This window comes from Odocoileus virginianus, chromosome 21 (assembly GCF_023699985.2).
Source record: "Odocoileus virginianus isolate 20LAN1187 ecotype Illinois chromosome 21, Ovbor_1.2, whole genome shotgun sequence".
Taxonomy (NCBI): domain Eukaryota; kingdom Metazoa; phylum Chordata; class Mammalia; order Artiodactyla; family Cervidae; genus Odocoileus; species Odocoileus virginianus.
Genome location: NC_069694.1, coordinates 22,334,884 through 22,348,982, shown reverse-complemented (window position 1 = coordinate 22,348,982; position 14,099 = coordinate 22,334,884). Strand labels below are relative to the sequence as shown.

Sequence of the window (14,099 nt, the reverse complement as noted above, 5' to 3'; positions counted from 1 at the left end):
CTCTTTGAAGGTGGGTCATAGAGGATCTTGCTTTGATTTATGTCATTGAGTGTTCTGCATATGTTTTCCTCTAAGAGTTTTATAGTTTCTGGTCTTACATTTAGTAATCCATTTTGAGTTTATCTTTGTGTATGATGTTAGAAGTGTTCTAATTTCATTCTTTTACATATAGTTGTCAAGTTTTCCCAGCACCATTTATGGAAGAGGCTGCCTTTCCCCCACTGTATATTTTGCCTCCTTTGTAAAAAATAAGGTACCCATAGGTGCATGGGTTTATTTCTGGGCTTTCTATCTTGTTCCTTTGGTCTATAGTTCTGTTTTTGTGCCAGTACCATACTGTCTTGATGACTGTAGTATAGTCTGAAGTCAGGAAGGTTGATTCCTCCAGCTCCTTTCCTCTTTCTCAAGACTGCTTTGGTTATTTGGGGTCTTTTGTGTTTCCATATGAATTGTGAATTTTTTTTGTTCTAGTTATGTGAAAAGTACCGTTGGTAATTTGATAAGGATCACATTGAATCTGTAGATTGCATTTGGTAGTATCGTCATTTTCACAATATTGATTCTTCCTACCCAGGAACATGGAATATCTCTTCATCTGTTTATGTTGTCTTTGATTCCTTTCATCAGTGTCTTATAATTTTCTGTGTACAGTTCTTTTGTCTCCTTAGGTAAGCTTATTCCTAGATATTTAATTCTTTTTGTTGCAGTGATGAATGGAAAGTGAAAGAAAGTGAAGTTGCTCAGTCATGTCTGACTCTTTGTGACTGCAAGGACTGTAGCCTACCAGGCTCCTCCGTCCATGGAATTTTCTAGGCAAGAGTACTGGAGTGGGTTGCCATTTTCTTCGCCAGGGGATCTTCTGGATCCGGGGATCGAACCTGGGTCTCCCGCATTGCAGGCAGATGCATGGTGAATGGAATTGATTCCTTAATTTCTCTTTATGATTTTTCATTGTTAGTATACTATATATATTTTTAAAAGGCCACTATATATATTTTCTTTTATCAAAATTTCAACTATAATGGTTAATTTTTGATTCACGTTCTGGTTCTCATAGAAACAATGTTGCTTATACATGTTTCATCTAGTATACACCTAGAATAAACTACTCCACATAAGTGAATTTTCCTGCTGACGTTGACCTATTAAAATTGTCAAAACTTACTGTAAGCACTTAAGAAGGGCTGTCTTCCAAAATGCATGTCAAGTTATTCATTTCTAACACTTCATATATTGAGTAGCATGGGTATAAGTTGACTCATCAGTCAGGCTTTATTACTAAGAGCAGTGTGGTCTAATGGAAGGGCTTGAACTTCAGTATCAGACAAGTCTGGAAACACATCTTGGGTTCTGTGCATGCCAAGTTGCTTCAGTCATGTCTGACTCTTTGCAACCCTGTGGACTGTAGTCTGCCAGGCTCCTCTGTCTGTCTATAATCTCTGCCTGGATTCTCCAGGCAAGAATACTGGAGTGGATTGTCATGCCCTCCTCTAGGAGATCTTCCCAACCTAGGGATCAAACCTGCATCTCCTGTGGCTACTGCGTTGCAGGTGGATTCTTTATCACTGAGCCACCAGAGAAGTCCCCATATCTTGGTTCTACTACTTAATGAAAAGTGTTGTCTTAGGTAAGTACTTATTGGTGATATGTGAGGCCAGCTTGTACTGGCTCACCAGTGCCCACTGTTAAATTTTCATTAATTTTACAAGCTGATTCTTTTTAATTTAATTTGTTTGGCTGCATGAGGTCTTAGTTACAGCACATAGGATTTTCGTTGTGGCATGTAGGATCTTTTGTTGCAGTGTATGGGTTCTTTACTTCAGTGTTTGGGCTTCTCTGCCGTGGCTCTGGGCCTCTAGAATACACAGGCTAAGCAGTTGCAGTGCTCATGTTTAGTTGCCCTGCGGCAATGTGAAATCTTATTTCCCTGACCAAGGATTGAACCCATGTCCCTTACGTTGAAAGGTGGATTCTTAACCACTGGACGACCAGGAAAATCCCCTATGAGCTGATTCTTAAATATATAGCCAGTATTAAAGATTCAATGACATAAACATAAATAAATAATTTATATTAAAAACAAAGATAATAAATATTCAAATCCTTATCTCCTAATTATTTTAGCACATTTTATTATTAGCTATGCCCTTGAGGCTACTTGTACCTGTATAGAAGAAATACTGTCTAATGATATGCCATTGTTCATCTTGCAACTTTGCCTTCAGTGCTATCCTAGCGGATGCTTGAAATTGGCCATGTGTAAGTATTTACACCACAGAAATTGGCAAGTGCTATAAGCCAGCATTTGATTTATTGTTTTGTTGGTTGCCTGGACTCAAGAAAGTGGCAGATAAAATGTAAATAATGCAGAGTCAATGAATGTATAGTATGCATGTAACTGTTACATTGTGAGTAGGACAAAAAAATCAAGGAAATATTCTTCCAGTGTTAAAAACTATTACCAATTTAGCAAGAAAATTGCTCATGTCACTGATGAACAAGTGAAATTCTGATATATTATCATTTTCCTTTCATTGTACCCATTAATTTAAGCAAAGATACCAGTCAACAGTTACATGAGAACTACTCACATTTGTCAGGTTGTATATTGTAGATTGGCTCCCCATATAAGAGTTTGGCAAAAATCTAAACAAGTATTCTGTGAGAATCAATTGGCTATAAGGAATATACAATAAAGAGCATTGCATATTGTTATTTGGCAATTGTGTATTATACATCCTTTATCCCAATATACCTCTATACCAATATAATTTATAATAAATAGGTATATATGATGGTATATATGTTTTAAAATATACAACCAGTTGTTAATATTTACCAACACATAGCTGCCTAAACTCTCTGAGATTAAGCTTCTTCATTTATTGTAAATCAATTATTCAAACTGTGAATACCATGCTTCACTGAAGTTGTATTTTAGTATTCATACCTATTTCATTCTAAGATTGAATATCAGTATTCTTTTTCTTTTTCCCTCTAAATCCCATAGATAGACATAACTTGAGAGCCATTGGGATGTATAAAGCTTTTTGCCTCTGTCTGATATGGCTCCAAAGTATAATAATTTGTAATATTCATAATTTCTTTGTATAGATCTTTAATACTCTGCCTTGATATCAACTGTCATTTTTGCTATTGTCAGAGCTCCTTCTTTTAGCAGTCTTCCTGTGTCCCCATGGTTCTCGCCTGTAAATTATAGTGCATGTTGTCTTTTCATTGGTCTGGAGACTATGTCTAGTCCTATCAGAATTGTGCACAAAATATGAGAAAGTTAATGCTTAATGTAGACCTAAAAAACTTTCCTATAATTGTTTTAGTCTCTTTACTCTAGCTGTGACTTCCTTTCTTGCGTGAAAGTCATTTTGAACTATTTCAGGTATATAAAAATGGTTGTGGATAATGTAATCAACAGCCTCTTAGATACCCGTTAGCCAGCTTAAGGAGTGAAACATAGAGATGCCAAGGGCCCTCAGGCTCCTGCTTGTTTACATTTCCCTCCCTTTTCTACCCAAAGGCAGCCACCAGCTTGAGCTGATCATCTCCAGGCATGCTGTTGTGTGTTTACCTCATATGTATATGTTCAGGAAATCCATCTTTGATTTTATATATTTTGTATAAAACATGATGCAGTACTGTATATAATCTTTTAAAAATTAATAACATTTATATTTTAGAGCAATTTTAGAGTGACAGAAAAATTGAGCACAAAGTACAGAACTCTCCTGTATCCCATTCCCCCAATTTCCCCTACCTCGCATTAGTGTGGGTCGTTGGTTCCAAATGATGGGTGAATATTGATACATTATTATTCAATGAAGTTCACAGTGTGTGGGTTTTGACAAATGTATAATGTCATGTATCCACTATTATATAGTCCACCCTTGAACAACATGGGGTTAGGGGAACAGACCCACTGCCCATAGGAAAAGGTAGGCACAATTTTCGTAGTTTCACTGCCATAAAAATCCCATGCTGCATGGATTCATTCCTGTTTATGTATTTCAAATCTTGATTTTTTCTTTAGCTTAACATTATAGTTTTGAGGGTGTCTTAGTCCATTTGGACTGTTCTAACCAAAGACCGTGAACTAGGGGGTTTGTAAGCAACGAACGTTTATTCCTCACGGTTCTGGATGCTGTAAGTTGGGGTGAGGGTGCCAGCATGGCCAGGTGAAGACCCTCTTCCTCATCACAGGGTTCTCGTATCCTCACGGGGCAGAAGGAGGTAGGGAGCGCTGTGGGGCCTCCTTTTAGAAGCAGCAATCTCATTCGCGAACGCTCCACTCTCCTGACTTAAGCTCCTCCCCAAATCATCATATTGGGTGTTAGGATTTCCACCTCTGAATTTGGGGGGACACAAACAGTCAGAGCAGAGCAGAGGGTTATCTATGCTCTGATTCATTCACTGTAACAACTTATTTGTGTTTCCTCTCTGTGAATATACCTAAAATTAATTATCTGTTCTGTTGGTAGGACATAGGTTGTTTCTAGGATTTTGCTGTGACAGAAAACCCTTCCTCAATAATCTCATATAATCTTTTTGTGAAAATTTATGAGCATACTTTCAGGGTATGCCCTTAGAAGTGGAATTAAAGAGTCATGAGATTTTAAAAAATCAATCGTTTGTACCGTAAAATGGATTCTAACGTCCATTTTAGACAAAATTTCTGTGTGAACAGATATTTCAAATCTAATGTAATTTTTGCTTTCTGTCCCTCTAATGTGTGATGTTCTCTCTTACTTCTGGGCTTATTCTGTTCCTAGCTCCTCTTTTTTTTTAATTTTCTCTAACCCCTACCTCCTAGCATTTCACTTTGATGAGTCAACATCTCCTCTAGATTTCAGTCTAGGAGTGTCTTCTCTAAGAATTTTCTGACTCTTGCCCACATCTGGATAAACACCTCTCCCTGGCTTTCTTGCAGGAACCATTATGTTGGCTGTTTTATAATTTCATGTAATTGACAAGGACAAGAATTGCAGCGGAGTTCACCCTGGTATCCACTAAGCTTAGCTTGGAGCCTGATACAGAGCATGTGTTGAATTAAGGGAGGTGTGAATGAATGAATGTAGGATACTTTTATCATCTCAACAACGGCAGGAACTAGCACCCTTCCCACAATAGCTGACTGGACCATCTCAGGCTCCATGGCTAGATGACAGGAAGATAGGATTCAGGTGTCAAGGGTCAAAGATAGAGTCCCAAGACTGCTTTATGCACAGTGAGGACAAGGTGTGTCTGTCAGGGCCAGGAGAAATGTTCACAAGAAGGAGATGTTTTCAATTCAGACACTCATAAACTGAGCCCTGCCTCTGTCTACCAGCTGGGAGATCTTCAGATAATGAACCGTGAAAGCCTGCTATGCTGCGGCATTATGCAATAATTTTTCATTTGCCACCAGTCAGCTTCAGGGATCAAGGACAGCTGAACACATAACCCACTCATGCATGTTATTTTAAAGGCATATTTTAAAGTTATCAATATGGTACATTGAGTTAATGAGGGATGTTCTTTTGGTGACAAATATTTACATTCCACATATGCCTCTTGATGTCAAGAGTGTAACGGTTTCATTTTCTTCTTTTTCTCAGGAGGCTGGGATGCAGATGGAAAAGGCCCTTGTGTCTGGGACACATTCACCCATCAGGGAGGAGAGAGAGTTTTCAAGAACCAGACTGGCGATGTAGCTTGTGGCAGCTACACTCTGTGGGAGGAAGATTTGAAATGTATCAAACAGCTTGGATTGACTCATTACCGCTTCTCTCTTTCCTGGTCACGTCTGTTACCTGATGGGACGACAGGTTTCATCAACCAGAAAGGCAAGTGTTTCTTAAAAATAGAAGGTTGCAGCTTTAATTCAAGGTTATTGCTGCAGTCTGGCATAATTAATCCAGGATGCTATTCTTCAGCGTAGCTTTGAGATTGCAAGTTTTTAGAGTGATTATAGGATACATTTTTTGAAATGGGTTTCCATTAGCTTTTCCAGTATTATCCTGGTTTCCCTCAACTGGAGATCTTTGTTGGGAGGGGTGGAAATAGATGGGCAGGAAGTGGGTTGGAATAAGTGTTTTACTTATGTAAAATGTTACTTGAGTATTGACCTAAAGGTGAATTTCCAAAGGTTGTGTATAATCTATTTTCAGTTGTGTTATGCTGTGATAGGTCATGAAAAGCCCTGCAGAACTTGAGAAGATTCTGAGCATTTCAACTGGAGCTGAATCAGTGGAGTTAATTAGTTAGCACAGAGGTTGGCCCCAGAGGCCCTGGAATCTGTTCACTTTGGATTAAGTGCCAGAGATTTCACTTACTATCTTTGTGAGCATCTCGTGGACCTTGCTTGGTGCCTCAGTTTCCCCATGAGGAGAAAGGGATAGTGTAATAGCTCCTACTTCCAAGTGTTGTTGGAAGAGTAAATGAAACAGTCTTTTAAAGTGCTTTACACAGCAGTTGGTATAGCAGAAAAGCATTCAGTAAGTGTTAGTTATTATTTGTCTTATGCCTTGTAATGAAAAAGACTATTGCCCTATTTGAAAGCCTATTATTTATGAAGCATTTTGCATACATTTTCTCTAAACCCCACAAATCAACGAGGAAAGTATAAGTACCACATTTTACAGAGGTGCATGTTCAAATCCAGATATTTTGTTGAGTTTGTATTTTTGGGTGGGTCTGGAATTTAAGCCTAAGATTTGGCTAACTCCTTCCACACAACGGAAGTTGGCAAACTGTGACCTGAGACCCAAACTTGACCTGATCCCTATTTTTATAAATAAAGTTTTATTTGCAGTACAACTGTACCCCTTCATTATGTGTAGTCTGTAGTTGCTTTCCCACTACTATGGCAGCGTTGAATAGTTGGGGCAAAGACTGTCCAGCTTGCAAAACCTGAAATGTTTGCCACGTGGTCCTTTATAGAAAAAAAGTTTTATAACCCCTGCATGACAGTGAAATGGCTTCTTCATAAAGAACTTTTATTGCTCCTTTGCTCTGGATAAGGTTTCCCACGACTCCTAGGGTTGGGATGGGGTGAGGCAAGGAGGTGCTTGATGTGCAGGATTTGGGAGGAATGTTCTCTCAGCATCTCACAACTTCCAGGTTGCCTCACCACACTCGCACTTCAAAGAGACAGCATTGAAACAGAGGTTCTTCTTGATTAAGTTATCTGCTTTCCTACAACAGCAACAACAAATGTAGTGAGAACAGTCTGTGATAACAGCTTCTAGGTGGACCTGTGCACTTGCTTTCTGTGTAGCGGTGAGGGGAAACCTCTGCATTGCGAAACGGAAGCCCAGCTTACGGATGTAGCACACCATGGCTTTCAAGTCGCTTCCCCCAGATAAGGAACATACAAGTTTAGCAGGCCCATGACTGGATTCTAAAGACATTAGGCCCTGCTTTTAACTGCTCTTGGTTACAGGTCTCCTTTCTTGGCATCAGCGGCCAGTTTTATTTTTTGACTTTGAACAGGAGGTAATTTGTTGCTCAGTTTAAAAATTAACTTGTCATTTCCCACCGTCTTAGTCTATCATCTGTACCCTCTCTTTTGTTTGCCACCCTCATAGCCTTCAAGGATTAAAAGCTAAGAGTAATCTTTGAGTCTTCTCTTTTCTTTTCTTCTTACATCTTACTAGTTGCCAAATCTGATCCATTCTTCTTATGCCTCTTTAACTTCTTCCCCCTGCCCGCTCCAGTCATCTTCTCTCCCCTTGTCCTGGTTTAGATGTTTATCATCCTCATCAAGGGCTTTTTGATATGCCCTTGACGGATATACCTACACTCACTCTCTTTCTTTGTCCTTTAATCCTTCGTGCAAAATGCTACCACAGCAATTTTCCGAAAGCTTGGCTCAAGACATGCTGGCTTGCATCATCTCCTGCTAAAACAAAGCAACATAAAAGTTTTTTAGTCATCTAAACTCCTTCATATATCATTTCAGGTTTTACTTGACTTAGTCTGACTCACCTCTGAGGCATTCCAGGCTGAAATTCCCCATGCATATGGTCTATGCAATTCCTCCACACAATGCCCTAAGCACATAACCCACTACTTATTAAACATGCTATGTAATTTTCCACTTTTGAAGAAAAAGTTTTAAGTTCTTCCTCCTGCCTGGAATGACTTTTTAAGAAAAATTCCCAACTATACCTGTGCAATGTTTTGTATACGTTTAAGGTCTCGCACAGGTGGTTCAGATGATAAAGAATCTGCCTGCAGTGCGAGAGACCTGGGTTCGATCCCTGGGTTGGGAAGATCCCTGGAGGAGAGCATGGCAACCCACTCCAGTATTCTTGCCTGGAGAATCCCATGGACAGAGGAGCCTGGTGGGCTATAGTCCATGGAGTTGCAAAGAGTCAGACACGACTAAAGGACTAGGCACAGCACACAGCGCAAGGTCTAGCACAAACGTGTTCTCTTCTTTAGAGTCCCTATTTCAGGACAAAAAAATTTTTTTTTTCTTTAAATTCTCATAGTGCTTTGAGAAACTCTTAGAATATTTCTTACATTCTTCACTCTTGGCATTATTAAATCCCCTTCTTGATTGTGAGCACTTTGTGTTTAATTCAACCCAGGAAATGTATATCAAGTGTCTGCTTTGTGTCAGGGACAGTGCTCCATACTCTTAACAGAAATATGAGAATCCCTGAAATTGTTTACAGGGTAATGGGCAGATATGTCTGCCTTGTTCACCCCTGTGACCTAGTACAGTGCCCTGCAGGGAGGAATTCAGTAAACACTTAGCTGAATTAGATCAATAACCATCATAGAGATCACTCTAAGGGTAGTTAGTTAGTTGCACAGTTGTGTCTGACTCTTTGTGATCCCATGGACTATAGCCCACCAGGCCCTTCTGTCCTTGGAATTCTCCAGGCAAGAGTACTGGAGTGGGCTGCCATTGCACTGGTTGACTTTTATTGAGTGTTTATTATGTGCCTCTCCCTGTGCCAAGCACTGCATCTGCTTTTGCTGAGTCAATGCTCCTAACAGCCCTGTGAGTGAGGAGGGCTTTCCCTAAACAGAGGGAATCATGGTAATCTGGGGTGTAAGGCTGGGCATAAATTTGCCAAGACAACACATTTAGTTAGAGCTGACTTCAACCTAGTTCTGTCTCATGTCAAAAGCGTAAGGTTCCAGAGACACTTACAACATCATGAAACCACTTGTATGCTTGTGCTGGACTTCCCTGGTGGCCAAGATGGTAAAGAATCTGCCTGCAATGCAGGAGACCTGGGTTCAATCCCTGGGTCGGGACGATCCCCTGGAGAAGGGAATGGCAACCCACTCTAGTATTCTTGCCTGGAGAATCCCATAGGCAGAGGAACGTGGAAGGCTACAGTCCATGGGTCGCAAACAGCCGGATGCGACTGAGCGCCCAACACACACACACACACACACACAGACACACATGCTTTGTGCTACAATTCCCTGAGGTGGAGGCACTACATTACTAAAACTCATGCCACTGTTCTAGCCTATGATTCTAGGAGTTTGGAGTTTTTACTGATTCCATTTGGGTGGTAAACAACAACACCTTGTAATGTAGGTCCATAATTCTTTCTCTGAAATTCTAAAATCCAAAAGATTCTGAATATTGAATCCCTTTTTACTGAGTTTAATTCTAAAACAAAGTAGGCAACAAAAGCTGACCTGAGTTGATGGCAAAGTTTTAATATCATCTCAGTTCATTTTGCTTAGTGAGAATATTTATCTGTTTTACTGCAGAAATATTAAGGGATACTGACCCACCCCCACTGGGGGTGCTAAACTTAATATACAGTATTTACTGTGTTTCTTTTCTAAAAATCCTCAACTTCTGAAAACATGGCTGCCAAGATTTTCAGATAAAGGATTATGGACCTGTGGCAATACCTCAACATGTCTAGTTACTTAACACCAACTCCAGATACACAGAAGCTCGTGGAGTTCACTGTAGATTAGACATCCAAGAACAGGGCAACAGAGAAGGTAGAGAGTGTTGGTGGAAGGGGATTGGAGTCACTGGGGCCATCCAGACAACGTGAGGGATTCACTGGTGCCGTTCTCACGTGGGGATCACATTGTCTGAGCACTGAGCTTTTTATGTTTGGCACTAGCTTTTGTAAAGCCAAAGCTGATTAATATTACAGACTTTTCCACGAGCAAGAGGGCACTAGAGGTGCTTCCAGTAGGCAGAATTTCAATAAGTGGTTGCTCATTCTTGTGCAGTGATCTGTTGAAGCAGTTGGAACTGTTTTAACTCAGAAAGGCCATCATTTGTTTTTTCTGTTTAAACATTTTCTCAAAGAGCATGTAAAGAATTAGAGAATCCTTGTCACTGTCCTTTCCAAGAAACTCAAGTTTTTGTATTTGACTTCCTATTTTAAAACTTGATGAGGGGACATTTGGAAACTTGTAAATAAAATCCCATGTTCCCAAACTGGAAGAACATTTTACAAAGTGGTATTATTACATGGCTTTTCTCTTTCAAATGTCAAGTTTTTGAGGCTTAACAAGAAGAGATTGAGCTGGCAACTGAAATCACATATTTCTGTATTTCTCAACTGTTCAAGTGCATTTTCATATCTGCCACAAATGTAAGTTTCAAGTGATTAGCAAAAGACCCAATTATTGGAAATAGAAAGGGAAAAGGAAAAGGAATGGTTATGCAGAATTTCTTTCACACTTTGATTTAAAATATTAGCACACTTAGAGGAATGGTAGTTAAGTAAACTAAAGGAGAATTTATTAATCTCCTACTCTGTATTGGGCAGCGTGGTAGACTGAATAATACCCCCTCAAAGATGTCCGTGTCTTCATTCTTAGAAACTGAATATATTATCTTACATGATAAAAGGGACTTTATAGATGTGCTTAAGTTAAGGATCTTTAGATGGGGAGATTATCCTGGTTTATCTGGATAGATGTCATCACACAGATCCTTAAAAAAGGTAAGTAAGAGGATCACAGTCAGAGAGAGAAGGTATAAGAACTGAGGCAGAGGTCAGACAGGAGACAAGGAGTTTCAGTGCTGGCTCTGATGATGGAGGAAGGGGTCATGAGCCTCTAGAAGCTGGAGAAGGCAAGGAAATGGATTCTCTTTGAGAACTCTCAGAAGGAATGAAGCTCTGCTGACATCTTGATTTTAGCTCAGTGAGAACCATTTTGGACATCTGATGCCTAGAACTGTAAGATAATAACTCGGTGTTGGTTTAAGCCACTAAGTTTGTCGTAATTTGTTACAGCAGCTATAGGAAACTAACACAGAGAGTATGCCAAGAGAAATTGGTGGTTGGGCCTAATGAGGAGTGAACCTAGAGAATTACATGTTTGACACAGGTAGGCACTAGGTCAAAGTTCATTCTTCGTTAAGGCATTTACAGTTTGACTAGAAGAATTCCAGTATAGTTATTTTATGAACTGAGACATCATCTTTGAAAGTTTCAGCCACATGCTCTTTTAAGGGAATTTTCCCATTTCTTTGTTCTATATAACCCTGCTCTGCCCTTGGCCACAGCTGACTGAACGGGGGAAAAACTTATTTCCCTGTGACATATAAATTTTGTAATTTCATTAGAAAAGAATCTTGTTCAACTGCCTCCCTGTCTCAGGGATGTTTGGGATTGAGGAGTTGAAGCCTGATTTGGTGGGTGGTTGGCTCTAGGGTTGTGAAGTAGTCTTATCAGATAGGATGCCCATTTTGAGACTATAACAAATTGGCTGCATAAAGGAAACTGGTTTTTTGAGCAGGAGAGGGACAGAGTAGATGTGTTGAGGGAAGTTAGGGTAGGAGACATCAGTCTTTTCTGAGAGGTTAAGATTTTCTCAGCTTCCAGCTTTAAGTTCCAGTTGTGATTATTTCTTGTCATTTGGTATCTGATATCTCTCTGTCATTTCAAATAATGCTCACTGCATTCCCTATCAGCCAGCATCCTGCCTCTAATGCCACCTTTACATTTGAGTTAATCTGATTGGGCTTCTTTTCCCTATTTCCAAAAGATCTTTGACTTAAACATGCTTCATATTTTCAAAGATCAAATAAGAAGGAATGGGTTTAATTAAAACAAAGGTGATGATAGTAACTGTGATAGAAGGCTATGGAAGTTTTAATACTTAAAATAACCCTGCCCTAAATATCAAGATGTAGAACAGAGTCCATATGACTTCCTGGGGTTTCGGGCTCCCTAGGTTGGTAACTGATGATCATTTAAAAATACATATTTATGGGGACTTCCCTGGCAGTCCAGTGGTTAAGACTTCTGCTCTCAATGCAGAGGGTTCAATTCCTGTTTTGGGAACTAAGAACCTATATGCCATGCGACCAAGAAATAAAAAAATAAAGAAACAAAAATACGTATTTATAGATAGAATGAGTTACCCTGAATTGTATGAATTTGGTAAAGCTAGATAACTCTGACTATTTGTTCTCAATGCTTAAATACTCCTGAGGTGATGCTATTACTATTCCTCTTTTAGAGATGAGGAAATGTGGGTATATAGAGGCAGTCATGTGATTTGTCCATGATCCCTTGTCTGAATTGTCTGACTCTGGAGCTCTGCTCTTCAATGCCTCACTCCATTGCATCATGGAAAGGTTTCACTGAAGTACTGAATAAACTGAATAAAGTAAAGTTCTGGGATGATAAATATTAAGTATGCAATGCTTTGTTGCTCTGCCATGTTGATGAGTTAGAAAAAGTTTTACTTAAATTTTTTAAATCTTCAATTCAATTGCATATCATCATGTTGTTTGAATTACATTGATTGCCATCATTAATGATTGCATCATGTTAAATGATGCTTATAAATCATTGATTCCTCCAGAAATAAGAAAAACCATGATATTATGAATCAGATCCAAAGTAGGTGATTATTAAGGCTAGGAAAACAGTATCACTCTGGTTTTGGTTCTGAAACATTAGTGTAAGAAGGGGAATGTCATAGTGGGAACAGCTCAGTCTATCATGAGACAGACTGGCTTTAAATGTTGGCTTTGCTCTCTGAACACATTGTCACTTGAAGTCTGGAGCTTACTTTCTGAATCTTAGTTTCTTCATAGGTTTATTGAGACTAAAAATGCTTACCTCTTGGACTTAGTGCAGGGATTAAACAAAATGTGTGACAAACATGTACGTATAGTATGAATACAAAACACAAAAGCTGATACTACTTTTATATTCAAAGCCAGTGGAAGGCATTGACTATGAAAACCTTAACACAGTCTGATATCAAGATGATTCCATTATACAAATCTTTGGATATTCCATTTTACAAAGGAGGAGATATGGGCTTACAGAGGCCCAGAGATGGAATGGTGGAATGATCTTTTACAGAGAGAGGAAAGCTTTATAAACTTTGGTGAGTGTATTAGTATTCCATGGCTGCTACAACAAATTATTACTTGTTAAAATCACACAAGCTTACTTGCTTAAAATCACACAAATTTACTACCTTAGAATTATGTGGGTTAGAAGTCTGACACAGGTCTCTCTCCAAAATAAAAACCTCTGTGATTACAAGGCTGCATTTCTTTTACAAAGACCTAAGGGAGACTCTGTTTCTTGGTTCATTCAGGTTCTTGTGGTTGTAGGACTGGAGTCTCCTTTTCTTTGATGACTGTGAACTGAGGACCGTTCTCAGCCTCTATAGGCCACCTGCATTCTTCAGCTGCTGTTTCCCTTCTTCCATCTTTAAAATCAGCAATAGTTGGCTGAATCCCTCTCAGGCCTCTTTTTTCTGTTGTTGCATCTTTTTGACCCACTCTTCTGCCATCCTCTTTCACTTCTAAGGACTCACGTGGCAGAGTGGGTCCACCTGAACAATCTAGAAACATCTTCCCAATTCAGGATCCTTAATCAGAATGATATCTGCAAAGTCCCTTTGATGTAACACAAGAAGTAAAGTAACATAGTCACATGATCTGTGGATTAAAACTTGGACATCTTCTGGGTGGTGTAACTTATTATGTCCACCCAGTGAGTAATGGCATGCAAAAGGGGGCTTCCAAGTATGGAGTTGCTATTCATGACCCACATGATGTTTATGCCTGCAAAATAAGTGAGCTGTTGTTAAAAATTACCCATTCTTACAGACAGATAACCCATGAC

At 39.3% G+C, this 14,099-nt stretch overlaps 1 protein-coding gene across 4 annotated transcripts in view; it reads left to right on the top strand.

Annotated features, from left to right (window-relative positions):
• The window catches only part of LOC110127253 (cytosolic beta-glucosidase), a 217,055-nt gene that overhangs the window by 40,326 nt on the left and 162,630 nt on the right, over window positions 1-14,099 (top strand). For all 4 annotated transcript variants that reach the window (XM_070452089.1, XM_070452087.1, XM_070452088.1 and 1 more), the window contains exon 2: window positions 5,610-5,837. In XM_070452089.1, coding sequence (XP_070308190.1) covers window positions 5,610-5,837 — 228 coding nt within the window. The remainder of the gene's footprint in view (window positions 1-5,609; window positions 5,838-14,099) is intronic.